Source organism: Sinocyclocheilus grahami, unplaced genomic scaffold, assembly GCF_001515645.1.
Source record: "Sinocyclocheilus grahami isolate Dianchi unplaced genomic scaffold, SAMN03320097.WGS_v1.1 scaffold21.1, whole genome shotgun sequence".
Taxonomy (NCBI): domain Eukaryota; kingdom Metazoa; phylum Chordata; class Actinopteri; order Cypriniformes; family Cyprinidae; genus Sinocyclocheilus; species Sinocyclocheilus grahami.
Window position 1 is genome coordinate 2,428,145 of NW_015505200.1, and position 21,335 is coordinate 2,449,479.

A 21,335-nucleotide genomic window follows, 5' to 3' on the forward strand; every position below is an offset into this window, starting at 1 on the left:
TATAATGTATCTTAAGAAATATACAAAGTACAGCAAATAATGTACAAATTATTGTAAATGTACAAAACTATAGCAAATAACGAGTTTGTGAGGGTTTGTCCAGGGCTAGAGACCTGTGTTTGTGTCCCTCCAGCCCTCCCAGGGAAGACATGATTAATCACTGGCTGTCTCTATTAGTCAATCCTCTCTGGGGACGATGTGGACACCTACACCACACTGCACGCACACATAGTGGGGCGGTCTATAGGAAAAACATTAGGCCTGCACATTAACACACACATAGATATATGCAAAGCTTTGACACAGCCTTAGGTATTTGCAAACCCATGTCCACTCACAAACACACCCTTTCACTATATAGGTGTTCATCAGTCTGTGCTGATAGACAGATGATTTAGTGTGTGTTCTTTTGTGTGAATCCTCTCCAAAGCTGCCAAATGACCAGCTCTCTGTTTGTGAGTGAGTGTGCATGTGTGTATGTATGTGTGTTTTCAGGGAGACAAGTGACAGGGAGGTGGTTTAGGTCCCGACAAGCGCTTGACCAAACCATCATGACTCCATTACTGAGCCCATTGATTGTGTACGGATGAATTAAAGAGCCAGTTTCAAGAGGCACACACACTCATTTTCTCTTCACACACGGACAGAGGGGCACACATACACACAATCACACACTCTGGTAACAGATCCCATCATGCACACATAACAGAGTGAGAGTAACACTCTGTCAGTAAACCATCTGACATGTTAACAGATAAAAAAGGAAAGAAATGAATTGAAGTACACAAGAAATTACAGTACATGCATTGATAGCGTTACAATTTACATTTTACTTAGTATTTACAATTTACATAGTACATTTTAGGCTATACCTATTAACAATGTGCAAACTTATAGAATAAACAGAGCTGTATGATAATGACTCTGTGTGAACAGACTATGTCATTCCTACACAACCTCTTATGTCAGGTTATGTGACTTCATGTTGCAAATGGCCACGTAAGAGAGACTGAAGATTTATCGGCTTTAGAATGGGTCTGGACCTCTCTTTGTTTACTCCTGCAGACTGTGATTGCTTTGGCATGACTCAAATTATCTTGTCAGGGCAATAAAGCTGACCGCTGCTGAAGAGAGGAGGGGAGAGAGAGAGAAAGGAAGATGTGGGGAGATGTTGAGGATATGTATATATATATATATATATATATATATATATATATATACTCAATCACAAACACACAAAAATAAAAAAATATATAATCATTTTCAGAGCTATTTGGAAAATATTTTACATTTTTAATATTATATTTTAAAATGGATAAATTTCTCTTTTATTTCATTATCTATTTATGTGGTATATTGTTATTTATATTATTAGTAGAACATAATATGTATAATAAAAGTAATAATAATATGTAATATAGGCCTATACACATATATCATGAAAGAAAGAAAGAAAGAAAGAAAGAAAGAAAGAAAAAGAAAGAGAAATAGGTGAGAGGAGATAAGACAGGGGAGAGCACAGAAAACAAATAAAGGGCCAGAAAATTAGAAATAGAAGTGCAGTATGTTGCTGGACAGACTTGGAGGGAGGGGAGAGAGGGACGAGCGAGAAAAGGGTGTTGAGAGAAACAGAGACACACAGAATTGTAATCGATTACCTATTTTTCAAAGTCACTTAAAGTGTCCAGAGTGTGGGGCCGTTAAGTAGTGGTGCTGGTGAATAGGGGATGGGTATGCGTAGGCACGCATGACTGGGAAGAGGAGAGAAGAGGGAGGAGGTGGAGAGATGTATGGGGTGGGAGGGGGAGTTTTGGGATGCTAACACTGACCCAACACTGCTAGCTCCTCACTGATGAATCTGTGCTTTTGCAGGAAATAGTTCTGACAGGCCAATATGTGAGCAGAGGATATGCGACCCCGGAGGGACTATGCCGCATGTATGTGCACGTGTGTGAGCGTTTACATGTGTTTGTGCGCATGTTTGTCTGCGTGAGTGTGTGTGTGCATAGACTGGACTGTTAGCGATCATCACCCTCTCAAACTGCGCACACAACATGTCAAGACAAACACAACAGTGCCCTCTGAAGTCAAGGACGGGTTCATACTGAGCCCAGGGTTTTATGTAGAGAGAAGAACTAGGATTACAGCCCCACTGCGTGTGTGTATGTGTGTGTTTGTACATCTGTTTGCAACCTGCCCTCAAGTTACCTCATCATCTCGAGAAAAGATGCTCACTAACCCCTACTGCAACAGATCAATAGCTGCCTCCCAGACATTAAGACCAAACTGCAAAACACCAGAAGTTTGTTACACACTTACACACTTTGATAATTGGACACTGCTTTTTCGCTGTGTGAAATGGAAGGTGTTTTTAAATCTTTATGTCTGTTAAACACATTAAATAAAATGTTATCAGAGAACTGACAGTGTAAAATATTAGGACATTATCGCTAACTATAGTTTTTTTTTAGAACCATTTATGTCATTTGAAGAAAGTGTACAACTCTTAGTAGTAAATTGTTTAGTACTTTAGTCCAAAGGTGTGATATCCTCACTTCCTGTTTGTGTATGTATTTGCGATTTGAGTTAGGTAAGCAGACTCACCATGTGACTTACAGCTGTAGTCTGTCGGTAACAGTGAGTTCATCCAGGATATCCTGTTTGAGGGAGTATCTATTGTCCCAAAGGGCTAAAAATAGTCGCTTTGATTGGCTAGCTCCAGATCTGAGAGATTGAGGGATATAAGAGTGAAACAGGAAGTGTTTTTTCGCTCATTTACGGAGCTGCACATTAGATCATTCACATGCAAAAGATGTGTTAGTTACTCAGAGGCAGCCATAACACACTCACGCACCCACACAGATGGATGGACTTTTATAAAAATAAACACGGCCATGTGTTCAGATGTGAACGCACATACACATACCTACTTGTTTATGATAAAATTATGTTTGTGTTTAGGTGGATATACTATAAAAAGCCTCGCAAGGATTGCAAAATCATCAGTGTTCATGTGTTTGTAACTGTTGTGTCACCTTATTGTTTAATTCACTGTGCATTTCACCTTAACTGAGAATAATTGTACTTTATATTACAGTGTCTAATGAAATGTTGTCCATTGGTGAGTTGATAAATGTATATGAAGTGTGTGTGCGAGATACAGCTGAAGTGTCACAAGCTCAGTGGCGTAACTGTCTGTGTGGAGCTGTGGATCTAGTTTAATGAGGGAACAGGAGACGGGAGGCCGAGGATGACGAATTCTCCTTCGGCAGAAATCTGAGCCACTTAATCCACACAGTCCAGAGAGAAGAAAAGACTTTGAGCACTCATCTGACCCATGCTCATCTCCAAATTTACTGTATAAAAACTGGGATAACACTTCTGTGTTCTAGGGTGTTCTTACAGGATCTCCCCAAAAATGTAATCTTCTTTTAAATTGTGTTTTGGGGATCTTGTCCCTTTTTAATAGTTTTAGTTAACAATAAAAACACTTGCTCTGACCAGCAATGGAAACTTGAATGTTTAGGCATGTCTACAAATTTCCCAAACTCTTTCATAATAATAAATAAACCTCATCTTCTCTTGTTCTATCTTTCTGTTTTTTCTCTCAGGTAAGAAGAAGGTGTCACTCTATGACAGTCAGGCTCCCATCTGCCCCATCTGTCAGGTGCTGCTGCGTCCAGGGGAACTTCAGGAGCACATGGAACAGGAGATGGAGAGGCTCACCCACATGCACATCAGGTAGACTCACACATCTATACCTGCCGTCTTCTGACAGCTCCATCAGTTCTTGTCAACGTTTCCCAAACAAATGAAGCACATTGGCTGCTCTCCCTCACATAAGAGTTTGGTCTAAAAATCAGCAGTGAAGACACCTGCTACTGGTGTAATGCTCCAGTGATAACAAAGACCAGCAGCAGAACAGGTGCTTTTCCTCCCTATCATCCATCAGCACACATGCGCTTAGGCCTTTCATGCGGCCAGGTTAAGCATGGTGGGATGATCACAGAGATCCAGCACAGTATCCGTCATTCATCCACTGCCTGAGGCTTTCAGACTGGTACATCAACTTGACCCAGTTAAATAGCTGTGTTCTCATACAGCGTCCGCCCAAACCAGGCAGGAAGTTTCATCCTGTGAGCTTGAAGGAACATTAGCCATAACAAGAAACAATGTCGTTTGAATAGGTCACAGACATGTCATAGACCTCAAGCTGCACATTGTGCTGCATATCCCCCTTTTTGTTTTAATAGATTATGCTGCTGGGCTTCGAACTGGGACACAGGGAGAAAGAGAGAGGGAGATATTAATTCTCAGCAGGATGTCTTTCCAGCATGAGTGTTATCCATCACACGGCGGTGAGGAGTTATGTTTTAATAATTAATAAAGGGCAGTGGGCCGCCCTCCCTTGCGGGCAGTGGCTGTGGACACTGACATGGCTCTGGGCCTCTGTTGCCCCTGCCTGATTGATAGTGGTGGTTATTTAAGGAAATTGCATCATTGCTCCAGGCCTGTCAGGGTTGGATGCCGCTTGGCATTACAGGCCCATGATTTAGCCTTTCCTGCACTCCTTTTAACCCCTGCTTGTAGCCGAGAGAGTTATTTTCCCAGGCTATAGGCAGTCCAATCGCTTAATACTGATTTAGGATATAGAGAAAGGGAGAGATGGACTGAAAGAGAAATAAGGCTGTTTGCAATTGAATAGAGATTTAGATGCCTTTAAGTGAGTAAAAGGGGAATACTACTTCACTGATTTCATAATTAGCCATTTCATAATTAGCATTAGCCATAATAACGAGACTTATTTTCTCTTTCCATTCTGCACAGAATTTTCATTTTTGGGTGAATTATCCCATTAATTGATGTCTATATTGAGCATCATTTTGGACCAATTAGATTTCACTGTGGGTGGGGCTACCCAAAATAAATAAATAAAAACAAGTGATCAAAAAAAATTATAAAAACACTTTATCACTCACTTTATCATCTGGTAAGAACATGGAATTTTGTCATGGTTTAGTAGTATTGCAACAGTTACTGATATCTTTCCTGTAAATCTGCAGTAAAATTAAAATTATCCCATTTCAGTTAATCTACATCAACATTTGCATCCACAATATTGAACTAGATTTAGGCATTCCTGAAGTACACAGAGCAGTCACCGCATTGCTTCATCGATTCGAACGCTATCAGTGTGGAACTCTGGGCTCCCGTCTTCCTTCCCTGTATACTTCCTCACAGGCGGGGCTCTGCTCAACACACGCTAGCACACACAGATCATTGGAAGTGACATGGCGAATTTGTGGCAATTTGTAGTAAATCTCCCTTTAATGATAGCGTTTCATTCTGCACCAAATGAGACTTGAGTGTATGTAAAATGGGGAAAGCTATTTAAGATGTAGCATTAGGCAGATGTCTGAGTGGATGTGGGTGAGTGTGTATGAGATTGGAACCCGCCGCCGCACTCCCCTCTCTCTCCCTCCCCTGTGGCTGCATCGCCATGCCCCCTCCCCTGACTCGTCCTCTGCTCTTCATGTATGGAAATGGAAATCCATCATGCCCTTTACCCGTCTGCCTGCTCTGAGGGCCACAGCAATCTACATATTCCCCCACCCTTTCCCAGCCTCTCCACGTAATCAATTTGCCTCCAGCGGAGCGAGGGAGATCCGGGTGGCAAACGACACGAAAAGCAATCTTTATCTCCAGCTTAAAACCCCCCAACTGTCGACTGGCATTTATTCAATTTTCACCAGCTCTCTCACTCTCGCTCTCTCAGCCCTCTTCTCAGTCTAGCTGAATTTGGCTGCGAGAGGGGAAAGGGAAAGCTTGGCTTGTCCGGAGTGTGGAGTTTGTGGGATTTTGAAGTCAGTCGCACATGGTGAATCGTTTTAAACTGAGAATTTCAAAAAGATGAAAACTGTTTGATTGCTGAAGGTTTAGAGTTCATGCTGTATGAATCTATATACATACTGTATATAAGGGAGATATTAATACTGTGTCCCAACCAGACATGACACGATATAGTCTCATCATCTTGCTGCCTTCAAAAATTCATTACAATTTCATTGTTCATTTAATATTTACATTAGAACAGGAGGTTCAAACTGTTTTTGTTTTGTGAAAAATGTGAGAGGAAAGTGTAAGAAAGTTTAAATAATATGCTTTCAGTTGCTTTGGACCAGTATTTATTGTGAAAATTAGTATTAATGATTTTAAATTATTATTATATTATTAATATTATACTATTTTTCGAATAATATTTAAATAATTATTTTTGAATTTAGTGCAATGATAAGATAAATGTCAATGATTTCATTTTTAATATCACACTTTTCACACAATTTGCTCTTCATATTTTTTGGGTCCTTGGCACCAAAACATTTGAAACCCTCTGCTTATCGAGTAACGTCTCAAATTCGAGTTTTTGCCTCGTTTGATTAAACAGTATCTTGCCTAAAGATCACATGCACAATGCTTGCATGCTTCCATTAAAAATTGAATTATTATGCTTTATTATGCATAATATTATGCATTATTGTCTGCACACTAGTCCTAAATTAACTTGCTCTCTGTATACATAACATTACATAATGTCCCTCATGTCCTATAGTTCAGTTCCTGTGTGGTGTCTCTAAACAAGTAAAGAGTGTTTTCCTGTCATTGGCCTTGCCTGCGTGTCCCACCACTGGGAAAAGAGCATTTTGAGATACTCGGGTGTCCAATGAGTGCAGAGGGGGCATTTAGAACGCTACGGTGTATGAAGTGTATCTTAGTGTTGTTGTTTTTTTTTGACATGAGGAGATGTGTGAGGTCACAGAGATTCGCCGTGCCACACTGGGAAGATTTATGATGCCTAGGAGTCCGTTTATTATCTCATAAACAGCACGCTGCCACCGATGGGGCAATTTATCCCCTCTCAAGGCCTGGTTCCTGATTTGTGTTGTCTCTTTCTTCTCTGTCTCATCTTTTCTCTCTGTCCCCTTTTCTTTCTTTCCTCCCCTTGCTGTCAGATCAATCATGCCGACTACAGAAAAGGCGGGCTTGAGGCTTATTACCTGAGTGTAAGGGTGGGGCAACACTGCAAACCCCGCCTCCACCTGTCATTCATTACATTTGAGCCTCTTTAGCCAGTCCATATACTGTACTGTAACTTCATCTGTCACAGCAGGAACTAACACAAAGAGGATCCGTGTTCTCTATTGCTCTTCTCTCTGTTTCATTCGTCCAGTGACAAGTGTGCCTGCAGGATCAGACTTTCAGATTAGGGTGCAGGCTAATTCAATTTCTGTTCAACCGTCTCTCTGGGTGTGAATGCATGATTTAAAATGAACATGACAAAGGTGATGTTACCCCTGTCATTGTTTCTCAGGTCGTCATCGGTGGCCCATCTATGGAGCTCTAAACAAGAGATTCAGCTAGAGTGACAGACAAGGAAACAGACAGAGAGCGAAAACAGCAAGTGACAAAAAAAAGCAATGGAAAGAGAGATGGCAGGAAAAATATGAATGTTTCAGAGAGAAATCTGGTTTGATATGTTTTTCCCTATTGTCGGCGGATGCTTTAGCCGCCTCGTTTAATAATTCCTGCCTTTCAATCAGTCATCCTCAATCCACAATGTCCACGAGGCAAAGATTCAATGTACAATCCACCCGCCAGACTCAAGGAGTCGCCCCCCCACCCTTTTTTTCTCTCTGCCATTCTCTGCCTCTTTAATACAATGTTTACAAGCCAGTGCATTGTCCTCAACATATTTCAAAGTCCTAAGTGCCTAAGGCGTTTCACTGACAAATCAAATAACCGCAAAATCATTTATTTCCTTCTGCCTTAGTCTAACTGCGGGAGGGTTGCAGTTGGGGGGGATCAGGTCTGGATGGAAGCATCCATGAGAATGATTACTTCAATAAAAAAATTATAACCCAAATCTGCTTAGCAGCCGTACTTTTGGACAGTAATTGTTTCAAATACAGCATGACCCAGGGCTGCCTGGATTGAGTGGCGTAGAGGATGGGTTTGAAACTGCTTTCGATTTTTTCCTCCCCATTTTCCATCTCCAGATGATTAAAAGTGTGATTTGTGTGGCTTTGTTCTCTTTTGTCTTGGCTGTCCTCTCGAAGGCCCGCTCGGGTCCTAAGTGAGGCCAACAAGGGAGCGCTCAATATGACTGAGCTAAAGTGAGTGTTGATGGAGGAGACGTGTGTAGTCCAGCTCCTTAGGGGACCGAAGTTGCATCTCTGAAATGACAGATTGCAGTTTCTGTTCAGTCAAAAGGTGATGGGTTTTTAGCCAGTGCTGTGACACGTGATCAAAATAGATCAGCCATCATGGCAACAAGTTGCTCTTGCACATCACATTCCATCGAAATTAACATCAGCGCACATCAGCTGTGAACTTGTCCTTTTGAATGGCCATTTTGAGTCTGTTTCAGTCACATCGATTACACGCAGGGCCATAACCAGCTAGACATCGAGACATCGACCTCGATAATCAGAAGAGTGGTCAATATATGGGTTTTTATGGCAAATTCCTAAATTTTACATTTGGTTTCCTCAATTTTGATTACATGGCAATGGTTATAGCTATCTGAAGAATTTTACTGGTTACAGCCATCCCTCACAGTTCTCTCTTTTTTCCCCCTACAGCAAGAACCCATCACACAAAGACATCAGTGCAGCTCCAGGCACACCGAAGGTAAGATGTCCACCATCATTATGTTCACTGATAGGCTCAGCAACAATTAATGGCAATTAGTGCTCTATTTCATAGACAAAGATGTAAAAAGTGTCTTGTGTCACTATAAGAGAGAGTGGTCGCAAACATCTGGCTTTATTTCCTGCAGTAATTTATTTAGAGCTTTCAGTGTTTCCTGACTGCTTATTCAAAAGACCTGGACATGGAAAATGATACCCGTGTTTTTCAGTGTCATTGTCCTAAAAGGAGGAAGAGGCCAAGTGTACTTAAATCTCAATTAAATCTGCAACCACATTGATTGAATTATGTAGTGCAGTCACCACATGATTCACTATAGAGTTTTGATGTGCTACAAACAACTGTGTTTAATTCCAAGCATGGACATTAAACGTATAGTTCAGCCAAAATGATAACTCTGTCATCATTTGCTCACCCTTATTTTGTTCCACACCAAAAGAAAATATTTTGTAGATTTCATTGAATGGACAAAATCAGTTGAAACATTATTTAAAATATCCATAAAAGAAAGAAAGATGATGACAGAATTGTCATTTTTGGATGAACTTATCCCTTTAAGCTATGATTTTGAAGGAAGAACAAATTACAGGCTGATGTGACATTGTCAGTGGAGAGTATTGCGACACATCATGCATTTATCTTTCAGTTTATGGATTTTATGATGCCATGAACCTTTGCAAATGCCAGAAATACCAACCTCACATTCACTAAAGACATTCTCCTGATGCCTGAGATATATATTTTTACTTTATCTCTGAATAAATGCATATTTCCTGGTGAAGAAATGAACAAGAATGGTGATAATAATAAACCATCCTCATATGATTGTCCCTCATGCAGAGGGCAAACCCTTTGGTTCTGACCCGCAGTTGGAGAGAAACTGAGAGTATGGAAAGAACATGAGAGCCAGAAGACACAGGAGCAGGTTAGAGAACAGGCCGTGTGAGGCGTGACTGAGCATTCTATAGCACACACTTAGTATTCCGTTGGAGTGTGTGGAAAATGAAGAGGCTAGCTGGGATGGTGCATGGAGGGGGTCCATGATTCTCCTTTAAAAGACGGCGAGCAGCAGATCAGGCCCAGCTCGCTAGTTCTAAAGGGGATTAACCCCGGCCGAGTTGGCCCGTCTTTACCCCTCTCTCAAGCCGCCATTGCCATAGCGACTCCATGCCAGTCTTTGCGGCTCCTAATCCAACAGTGCAAAGGCCAACAGTGGTAGGCGGCACAGTTAACATGCTAACATCTGCAGCACTGCTACTGCTTGTGCTACACCTCAGTGTGCAACTTATACAATGATTAAATGACTAAATGATTAAATGTAAATATAAAGGTAATTTTCAAAGCAAAATCTGTTGAGGTTCATGTTGCACAGTAATCAAATTTATTAAACATAAATCTTTTAGCAAAGATAATGAATTATACACTACCGTTCAAAAGTTAGTAAGATTCAGTAAGTCAGTAAGATTTTTTTTAAAGAAAGTATTATTTTTATTCAGCAAGAATGCATTAAATTTATCAAAAGTGACTGTAAATGCATTTGTACGGTCACAGAAATTATTTTTAACTTTCTATCCATCAAATAATCTTGAAAAAAATGTATCATGGTTTTCACAAACTGTTTTCAATATTGATAATAATAAGAAATTATTACGATTTTTAGGAAAATATTAGGATAATTAATAAGGATCATATGGCACTGAAGACTGGAATGGCTGCTGAAAATTCAGCTTTGTCATCACAGGAATAAAATAGAATTAGTTATTAAAAAGAAAACAGTTATTTACCATTTTAATAATATTCCACAACATTACTATTTTTGCTGTATATTTTCATCAATTAAATGCAAACTTGTTGAGCGTAAGAGACCTTTTTTAAACATGAAATAATCTTACTGATCCCAAACCTTTAAACAGTAGCGTATAACCTTTATCATTATATTACATTATTTTATTAATTTTTACATTATAACATTCAAGTCAGATTACCTGGTACTAAACTTGCTGTTTATGTGCTTTGGGTGTATTATCAATTCTCATTGGACAATGAAACAGTAAAACATCACACACTAGATACAGTAGACCAGTGTAAACACTTAGTGCTCATACTCACTCTCTGGCACACACCGTATTCCCTGAGCTCCAAAGGTTTTGAGATCACAAATAAATTGTTTCCTGACCTTGCGATTCAAAAGCATAAGGAGCCATGCATAATGTCTAATTTACTGTCCCCGTAGAGAGAGGCTGCCATTTTTCACATATTAATATTAGATTACAGTTGTCAGCCGCTAAAGCAGCAACCCCTCCTCTCACTCTGATTAATCAGAGCAGATTGTAAAAACAAATATTTTATAGCCACCTCATAAAAGCAGGACGGAGATCAAGACTCTCGGGAAAGTAAGCAGTATTTCCCCTACCCCCGTTCCTCAGTCATTTGAGAAATTAAGTCAATTAGGCTTTCAGAAGGACAGGCCTGTTACGTCTTCAGGCACACAGCAGTATGTTTATAGGTCGATCAAAGTGTCCTGTCATGCTGTCTGGTGTCCTGCTTTCTGTCTGTTTCTCTGTCGTAGCCTCCATTACTCTAAACTCTGATGTCCTGTCAACACACATAGTTTAAAGCTGAAATGGCAGTTAATGGTTATCTGTCAACAATTGTTCACATCAGTAATATTGTTTCAACACACCGATTTTGGAGTTCTTGTATTTTTTTTAACTGGCTACATCATCAGTTCTGTGGATGACACGTTTGTCTAGTGGATGGCTGCTCACCTCTTTCTCTCATTTTTTGTTTCTCTCTCTCTCTCGCTAGTCTCTCCTGTTGTCAGTGCACATCAAACGTGAGGGCGAGTCTCCAGTTGTGTCCCCACTCTCCTCTGATGAAGCTCACCATTCTGACAGATACCAGGTGAGATGGGAACCCTCAGACAGAGAGTGTCTGTCACAGGTGCAGAGTGACAGACTGTGCAGTTCTGACCCTCTGAGCACAACGCCACACACAGACCGAAACTCTCCACTCTGATGCAGCCCTTCATTTCACTGGGTTTTAGCTTGTTGAGAGTGTCTCAATATGTGGGAGTTTCAAATTGAAGTGAAATCCGTGCACATTGTCAAAGCTGGTGCTTTACCTGAGATGTAATGAAACTGGATTTCTGTCAACAGAAAGTAATGACTTCAAAATAAACATTACAAAAATGTAGCTTGGTAACCACCACTTACTGCAGGTATTGTTACAGTTGTAAACATTAAAGTTGTAAAAAATGTGGGAGTTTCAAATTGAAGTGAAATCCGTGCACATTGTCAAAGATGGTGCTTTACCTGAGATGTAATGAAACTGGATTTCTGTCAACAGAAAGTAATGACTTCAAAATAAACATTACAAAAATGTAGCTTGGTAACCACCACTTACTGCAGGTATTGTTACAGTTGTAAACATTAAAGTTGTAAAAAATATATATAGTTAAATACCGGTATAGTAAATTAAATATAGTAATTTTGACACAAATTAAGTTACATCAATTTACATTTATAAATTAAACTAAATGTCCTTGAAAATGAAAAGATTTTACCCCAAATGTTTTAAAACAACATAATGAAGTGACGTATATGTGTATCCAGCTTTTCTCCTCCACAATATCCTCCATCTTATCCCAGACTGGATCTGACTGCCGGACGTATTAATACAGGCTGAAATCTGTTCTGCTAATCTCCAGCCCCAGGTTTACTCAGGCTGTAATGTGTGTTCTGCTCTGATATGTAATCATCCATAGTTTAACCCTGGGCTAATCTATGCTGCCCCCGAGCCCCGGATATCATCTCTGTGCTCCAGTGTCCTTGACATGTTTGTTTTCTTCCTGCTTGCCCCTGGAGCTGTGGGTTTGTGGGACAGTTTGTCTGGCATCTCTATCTGTCCCTCAACCCTATAGAAGTGGGAGAATTTTTCAATTAAAACAATATCAGGACTGATCTTTGCACATTAGCTGTAAGAAGGCTCTCCTGCGTGGTCCTGATAAGTCTTTAGAATTTGCCTCTAACGTCACAAAGCTAAAAGTAATACTGACTGATATACAATGATTGTCAAGAGGCCTTAAATACATAATGGCACAATTTCAAGAGGATTTTTATAGAACTTCTCATTAATGAAGCTGCTCAAATCACCTCATGCTGATGCCTTTTTCCTAAAATTCATGATCATCTTTTTTTTGTAACGCAATCTGTCTGGTGTGAACACACTGGGCCATTAATATAGTGTTTCATCATAAAATAGACTGACTTTTAACAGCAGTGGCTCAAGAGTTTTCTGAAGGGCTCTCTGCCTGTAGACATTATACATGAGCCAACTGTTAGAGCAGTTTGAACCTGTATATATATTTAAACTTGAATTATGTTGATAGGTTCCTGTATTTCTGTTCAATGTGACAGTCACATAAAATTACATAAATGTTGTTTTTTTTAAATGAAAATAACATTTTTCAGCATATTTGTGGGGTAACGGTTAAAAATATATTTGTGGGGTGTATGCTGAATAAAATCTGATACTGTATTTCTTTAGCTTTTTTGTAACAAAATATCGGAAGGAATAGTCTAAACAGTTACACAAGTCTTAATTTCTTACATTTAGAAATGCAATGCTCATAAAAGAAAATGTGACTCAAATAATTAATCTCATGTGCATGTCTTAAAAATATATTATTATATATTATAAAATATATATATATTTTTTTATTATGAACAGTTCGTTGTACCAAAAAAGATTTAATAAAATTATTGAACGAAGCATAATTTGTAAGCCAGAAGAGTTTGTTGAGACCTCTTAAACCAGGGGTTCTTAACTCTGGCCCTCGAGGTCCACTTTCCTGCAGAGTTTAGCTCCATCCTTGATCAAACTGACCTGCCAGTAACTTTCTAGTAATCCTGAAAGAGCTTGACTAGCTTGATCAGGTGAGTTTGATTAGGGATGGAGCTAAACTCTGCTGGAAAGTGGACCTCAGAACCCCGGTCTTAAACAAAAATGAATCAAGCAGCACAGATCATATGCGTCGTTTACATACTGCTGCGCCCCCGTGGCGAAAGACGGAACTGCATCAGTTGAAACTTTTGACTCTGACGTGAGAGTCACATGACCGGTAGCAATAATGGCGGCGATGGCGCGCTGAAACGAACTGCTGTAGTGAGCCTAACATTTTCAATCCTTACTCATCCTTCGTAAATTGATTATTGAGTCTAATATCGGCGTTTTGAAGGAGAGTTATCCGGGCTTCATGCTTCTGTAAACCAAATGAGTTTGGAGGGTTGCGGCGTTTGTAATGGAAGAGGAGTTCCAGAGCAATGGCAATCGAGAAGTAGGTTTTGTTTACATTTAGACATCAGGGATCTGCTGCAGAATCCAGCGCAATCTAGTGATACGCGCATCATTAAAGTCCTTTTATATCAATGAGAAATAAACCTCAATGACTGACAGATTTTTCTTTCTTTTTTCCCCCCCACATGCAGACATTTTTACGAGTTCGAGCTAACAGGCAAACACGATTGAATGGTATGTATATTTTCTCCCTGCAACAAGAAAAGTGATGTATTATGGTTGTTTATCTGTTGACATATGACTTATAAAAGCGTAATTGTCATCCATTAAATAGTGTAATACTTTATATCATAAGTACAGAGTGCAGTTAATATATGGAGAGCTGTTCTTTTCCTAGCAGGCTACTGTAATGTTTATCAAAATAATAACAATTATTCATATTATTTGATAGCATTATATCAATATAAAGTTGCAATATTCAGTCAATTATACGTAGTAATGTTTAAATAAATTGTATTTTAACAGTACATCGTCTTCTAGAGTCTGATTACATGCAGTAATATTTGATGAAAATAATGGCCTTATTAGTTTATTTTAATACATTTTCATGCCTGTCAAAATGAGCTAATAATAAACACCTGACAAAAATGTCTGCAAAATTGGATTGTGATAAGATCGTTTATAATCTTTACCTGATAAAATAATACAGTTTAAGGCATTTGTGTGACATTCTGCTCAGTGAGCATTACTTGAAGCACTTTACATGCTCTGAAGACTCGTCTTGCTGGTATATGCAAGACAGCGAGTCTAGTCATTCTGTATGGTTATCTGAACCCCAACTCATAGTCATTAGTTGGTGGGTGTGATGGAGCTGCCGCACCCATGGGGAGGGTTGGTGTGAGCTGGGAGCTCACTGACCCGAGGCCAGTTGCTATTCTGGGTGTTGGTAACCGTCTGGCATGAATAAGGAGCTCCTCGCCTTTCAGGGTGCATCAGCCAAATGCTTATCAGCACTAGTGTCTGTCATGTGGCCTTGCCAGGAGCTTGACATCTATGTCAACCTTAGCACCCTTGCCACATATTAGGTGATTTCTACAAGCCTAAGCTTTCATGTATTAAATAACATGGCTGTTTATTATAGTTAGTATAGCTTGTAGTAATTGTGGCCACCTGTTTTTGCACTTCCCTTGACTGTAGCGCCTGCCCAAGCAGAGAATCTCCTTAACCCTTGGTTTTTTCATGTGTCAACAGTCGATGACCTCTGCTGGTGCAGGCGCAACACCAAGGAAAGTTTCAAAAGTCCCCCAATCCCAGTGCCCAGAGGAGTGCCCCTAGCCCCTTGCTGCCTGCGGCATGGTAAGACCCCCTCCCCCCTTTATCACAGCCGCAGGCACTGTAAGGGTAAATGGGGCTGTCTTTGTTTAAACCCAAGCCCGTATTAAAGTATATCACCTCTCATCTGAGACGCTGTGATTTCAGCATGAGGAAAAACTCCTGCCGTGCCTAATTAATCTGCCTTTCTTCGTGCTATTTAATGATGCCCATCTCCCCCACATTACTGTCAACGTGGTCAGTGCTTCTCTCTCTTCTCCCTCTCCTGGAGGTAATGGCAGAAGCTCCTGCCTCTCCTCCTCCAGTCCCCCTCGGCCCCATTCGCAATCACAGTCACCTAAAAATTAATGTCCCCACACGCCATTTGCAGTTAAGAAAAAGCGACAGAGACTTACGGCGCAATAGGCGCTGTTCTGCTGTGTTAAATTTCTAATTATGTGATCGGGGAGGGGAGGGGGAAGAGTGAGACACCCCGAGAGATCCGAGCTCTGGCCGTTTTTCGTGCCTGTCCCTGATGTATCAAGGAGGAATTGGTGTTTGGGTGCAAAGGTCTAATTAACAGAGTTCACCTCTGAGCCGAGCCCTATCACGTCAATGTTGTGTTTTGCAACTCATCTTTCTTGCCTCAGTAAAATCTGTGGCTAGAGATGCCTACTAGCCTCAAGATAAACCTGTAAAGGATCCTGATCTATGTGGGGTTTTTATGTGAGCTTAATGCTGCTAACTCTTTCTGAATGCTCTTTTTTTCAGTTTGACATTGTGTGTGTCCTGTGACATCCTTGGTCGTGCATATTAGCTGTTGATCTATCCAAGTTTTAATGTAAATAAATAAATGTAATAATTAAAATGTATAGAAATTTACAGCCATTTTAATTAAATATATTTATATTTAAATATTATTGGTGTCGAAATTAGCGTGTTACCGCAGGCGATAAATCTTTTCAGTTTAACGCGTAAAAAATATTGAATGCTAGGGTTGTCCACCCCATTCACAGCTGCTGCTTCTGTCACTTTTTCTCTTGACAAGAAGTGCATTTATTTGGTCGCAGAACGACTGAGAACGGGAGACGTTTCAGACGCGCGCTCCACTTATCTACGGCGCGAGTCAAACGAGTGCGGAAACGGTACTGTGCTTGCAGCGTGTGCTCTTCAATTGCACACACAAAGGTGCCGGACGCATGCTGTAACCTGTATCCATTCATATCAAAGCGCGAAATAAACTACGTGCATGCAATGTCGTGGTCAGTTAAGTAATGAAGCTACCAAAAAGGCGATTAAAGCTGCCTTAAAACTGCATGCATGTAATATATTTTATATGAGTCACATTTAAGACACATTTTCTGAAATGGTTTTCAAAACTGTCCTGGAGCAGCCCGGCACTGTCTCACTCATCTAACACACCCGATTCAACTCATTAATAGAGACTTTAAGGCCTGAAGTGGGTCAGTAAAGGTAAAAAGATTTGAGAGAAATGCATGCGTGTAGAGTCCGCGTCACGTACAGCAGCGGCAGCTCTTAAAGAATAACAGCCAAAATAACCTAATAACCAGCTGCTGTGATGTCTATTAATCAAAGGACAAAGGAAAAAAAAGAGGAAAAAATGACTTTTATAGCTTCTTATATTTAATTTAGTGTTTGATAACTTCAATTTCTGTATATTTCTGCTGAAGGGCACAGGTAAATATGACATTTATTATAATGGGTTTATGTGAAGATTGTTTTAAGTTCCCTTAAATTAGAAGTTATTAAGTCTAATAAATGTTAAAATCGATAGCTCTCAATTATACAGTAATGTTGAATGGCTATAGTCAATGTTTAAATATTGGGGGGGGGGCAATTTTATAGAGAAATCAGTATTGGTATCGTTGGTACTGGCCTTCAGTCATAAAAAAAGATGCCATTAAAAAATATACTTTTTTTTTTGTTTGTCTTTGTTGTTTGTACATTCATTTCAAGATTGAATGTGAAATTATTGCAATATAAAAGTATATTTAAAAACTTTAATGTTAGGTGGGATTAATCGCAATTAATTTCAGAAAAATATGCGATTAATTAGTAAAAAAAAAATTAATTGATTGACAGCACTAATAAATATATATTAATTACATATACAGCTCAGTGCCAGTATGGATTATGTATGTAGTATTTATTATGGTCGCTTTGCTCCATTGATTTATCATGTGGTACCTCTTTTCTTTTTTTTCTTTTTTTTTTGTGCTGCAGCCCGGATTGGGAAGATGAAGCGCCGGAAGCCTGAGGATGGACAGGTATGTCCACTGTGCAGCGCCCCGCTGACAGGGACGGAGGAGGAAATGAGTAGGCATGTGGAACAATGTCTGTTCAAGGTAGCTTCATAAACCCAGAGATCTGGGCCTCCAACCTCTAGAAGCTTTGGCCTTTCTGCCCTCACCTTTCCCTGGACATCTGACGAAAGACACGCACATAATGATTTTGGGAATTAGTTCTTTATGATTACACCTATGTTGTATTCCTACATGGGTGTCCAGGGAATAGTTGAAGGATTAGCTCTTTTCTGAAGTGTTCTTCCTCCTCCTTCACTTAGATTTGGTTGGCAGTTTCGGTGTCCTGAGCCTACTTTATAGATATTCTACTATATTGTCATTAAACACTGAGTTTATAGAGCGGCTCAATGGAAACTGTTGTTCACACAGTCTGTCTGGCTTCCCTCTTTAGCCATTTTAGTGGTTCAGGATGCAGCACTTGCCCTTTATATTATATAGCAGGTTCCTCTTGACCCATCTAATCCAGTAGTTCTTATGATACCAATGCATTCTTGGTGGTTGGATTCGGGTGTTCTGTTGCATGTGGTTTGATAGCTCCTAAAATTAGACATCATTAGAAGTTAGTGGATTTGAAAGCGCTGCTTTGATTTCCTCTGATGTAGTCACTCTTTGTGGTTTTGTCTCTTTATATTGAATGAACCAATTGAAATGTATTTGTGCATGTTTGATAAGTGGTTTTGTTCTCTCAGAGGGAAGGTGGAACAGAAGAGGATTCCGCCGATGTCGAAGGAGAGAACGGAACGCGGTTTGAGGAGTACGAGTGGTGCGGACAGAAGAGGGTACGAGCTACTACATTACTGGAAGGTGGTTTCAGAGGTAAGCATTTTTTCATTTTCTTATATTTTCGAAAGAAGTTTGTCATTCTCACCAAGGCTGTTTTTATTTGAACAAAAATACAGTAAAAACAATAATATTATTGTTATTAATATTATTGGGACACTTCATTTCCAGCGATATCGTTGACTTGATTGCAAATGATTGCAAAGATACTATTTAAACTGAACTGAGCTGGATGATGACATCACTGAATTGAATGATGAACTGTCTTTAACCGAAAAATTTGTGTTTACTATTGTCATTTTGCATTATTGACACACTATTTTCCTAATTAATGCTGTTCAGTTGCTTTGACACAATCTGTATTGTTAAAAGTGCTATATAAATAAAGGTGACTTGACTTATTATTATATTATCTAAGTATTTTATTATTATATTATTTCAATACATAATATATATATGTTTATTTCAATTTAAAATAACTGTTTTCCATTTGAAAATATTTTAAATGTAATTTATTCCTGTGATGGCAAAGCTGAGTTTTCAGTGTCACATGATCTATTAGAAGTCATTCTAATATGCTGATTTGGTGCTCAAGAAACATTTCTTAAAGTTTAATGAAGATCCCTTTCAAAGATCACCAGAAACTTTAAAGCTGTTTTAATACGGGTACATACATTTATTTCACGATGTACCCCAAGCTCAACCTGTTCAAGTGGTGTGTGTGTTAATTTATAGGCTAGGCAGCTGTAGTCCAGACAAGGTGAGTTCTGGCAGGCCCTACTTGGCCTTTAAGGAGTCAAAGGAAAACACATTTAGCTGTGCAATTGACCCACCTCACCCAGTACAGAGATGTGTGTGAGAAAAATGGGCCGCTGACCCCTGGGCTTCCCCCACTGCAGGAATGCAATTATAGCTCCCAACCTAACTCTGCTCACCTGGGATGTTCTCTATCACATACACACACGCTCCCTAAGAACCTTTTTGATGTGCTGCCACGTTCATTGAAAGACTTTCAAGGGAATTCTAGTTGATTCATAAATAATTTACCTCTTCAGATTATTTTTACACTAGGGAGGAGGTGTCAGTCATCCTCCATACTTGAGATTTTTATCTTCAAACTTTTCTCAATGTTGGATCAGTTGTTTTGAAAGGGGTTTTATTTCTTCAGTTAAGTTTGTTGAGTTGGCACTTTAGAGGAAGTGAATGTCTATCAAAAACATCTCAGTTTTTCCCCTCACTGTTAGTTTCATATTTAGAAAAGGAGTTAGGCTCCTCCCTCAGTGGTCTTTTGTAAACTTCTGTGCTGTTAAATGGAAAGGCTGTTCGATCCCAAGGAGAGAACCCATTGCAAAGCTGTGTGGATTAATAAAAGAAACAGACTTGCTTCTCTATCGCCCGGCTGGACAGACGGTGGCCCAGATCAATCCTGCATGTGAACAGAGCCATGTGTCTGTACAGAAGCTCGCTAGCCCTTTATCTTCAGCACAGGCACCGGTGTAATGGCGATATGGGGGAACCTAGTGAGAAGTGACTCGGTGGCCCAGGGGCCACTTGAAAGCTCTCCCTAGGATGCTCAGAAGGTGGATTTTGCCTTGAAAGCTCAGCTGAAGTCCTCAAGCGTTCAATCGGTCTGCATTGCAGAATCTCTCCAGCCCAGGGGGAGCTAGACTGGGGAGGGGGGCTTGAAAGGAGTCTTCAATGGGATAAGAGGGCTATAGTCCCTGAAGCACCAGCAGCTCTCTCTCTTTGAGGACCCAGGAAGAAAGCAGAGAGGAAACGCTTTAAACCGAACAAAAAGAGCATGATAAGGGAAAAGGGAGACCAAGAGGAAGAGAGGAATCGAAGAAGATCAGTTTGTGTTGGAGGCCCATAAGGCCTCCTGTGTCCGTGGCTTAGCAGGGCTGTTGTGCTGATGAAGAGATAGTGATGGCAGAGATGGAGGAGATTTGGTGAAGTCGGGAAAGAAGAACAGAGGCCCGCCGCTCATCTTTGTAAAGAGCCTTGAGAGATGGCAGCTTTGAGCCCCCTCCCTGGCAGGCATACATGGTAAATGCCATCCTGATTGGATGAACTTTGACCTGTGACATACTGTGAAAGGCAGATAAGTGTCATGGCAACAAGGTGGAGGAGAGGCCATGTTTCATGTCCTGTTTCTCTGGAATCTCTGCTTCCCCTTTCTTTGCTGTGGCATGACACACCTGTCTTGGGTGACATATGTAGATTAGCACTTAACAATCATGGCATATGTAAATCAGCTTGCAAAATGTGACCCAACAAGGAAAATGTGCTTTATGCATGTAACAACTTAACATTTAAACAGATACAAGACCTGCTTTGAACATGACACATTGCAAATGGCTCTTATTGTCATGCAAAATATTGCAGAGCAATACTGGTAAATACAGGCTACATTGTAAGGAAGACAGTGGAGTTTTTTTTTATTCATCCAGTGTACACAGTGACGAAGAACAGGAGTAAGCTTAAGAGGCGGTGCGACGGCGTGCATAATTTGACTGAGAGGCAGTTAGAGTTGCGCTGACCTTTTCGGTACAGATTAGATTGCCTGCCAAGACCACTTAACAGTAGCCCTAGCTTTTTCAGTCAGACACCCATTGCTCGGGTAGTTATACACCATTTAGGTGGCCGTTTTGATGTTGTGGTTGCCTGTGTAGGTGTGCCCTGCTTTTTTCAGTCTGGCTAAGTTTCGTCAGTGTACACACTAAAGTGGACAGTCTTACTGTCCGTGCTGAATCAATGCTGCATGACATTCTTTCTGCCCTGGTTCTAGCAAAGCATTAGCCAGAATCCATAGCCTGATCAATTGCTTGATTTAACAGTGATTTGTTTTTTCTTTTGGCTGCTTATGGCCTGCAACATCTTCCTCTGGCCTGCCTGCTATTAGTGGTCACTGTTTTT

General features: G+C 40.2%; 1 protein-coding gene across 1 annotated transcript in view; it reads left to right on the plus strand.

Annotated features, from left to right (window-relative positions):
• Positions 1-21,335, plus strand: part of LOC107557077 (E3 ubiquitin-protein ligase RNF220-like) — a 120,780-nt gene that overhangs the window by 83,863 nt on the left and 15,582 nt on the right. The window contains exons 2-7 of the mRNA XM_016240399.1: positions 3,612-3,741; positions 8,640-8,688; positions 11,515-11,610; positions 14,196-14,238; positions 17,560-17,603; positions 18,329-18,455. Of these exons, the coding sequence (XP_016095885.1) occupies positions 3,612-3,741; positions 8,640-8,688; positions 11,515-11,610; positions 14,196-14,238; positions 17,560-17,603; positions 18,329-18,455 (489 nt within the window). The remainder of the gene's footprint in view (positions 1-3,611; positions 3,742-8,639; positions 8,689-11,514; positions 11,611-14,195; positions 14,239-17,559; positions 17,604-18,328; positions 18,456-21,335) is intronic.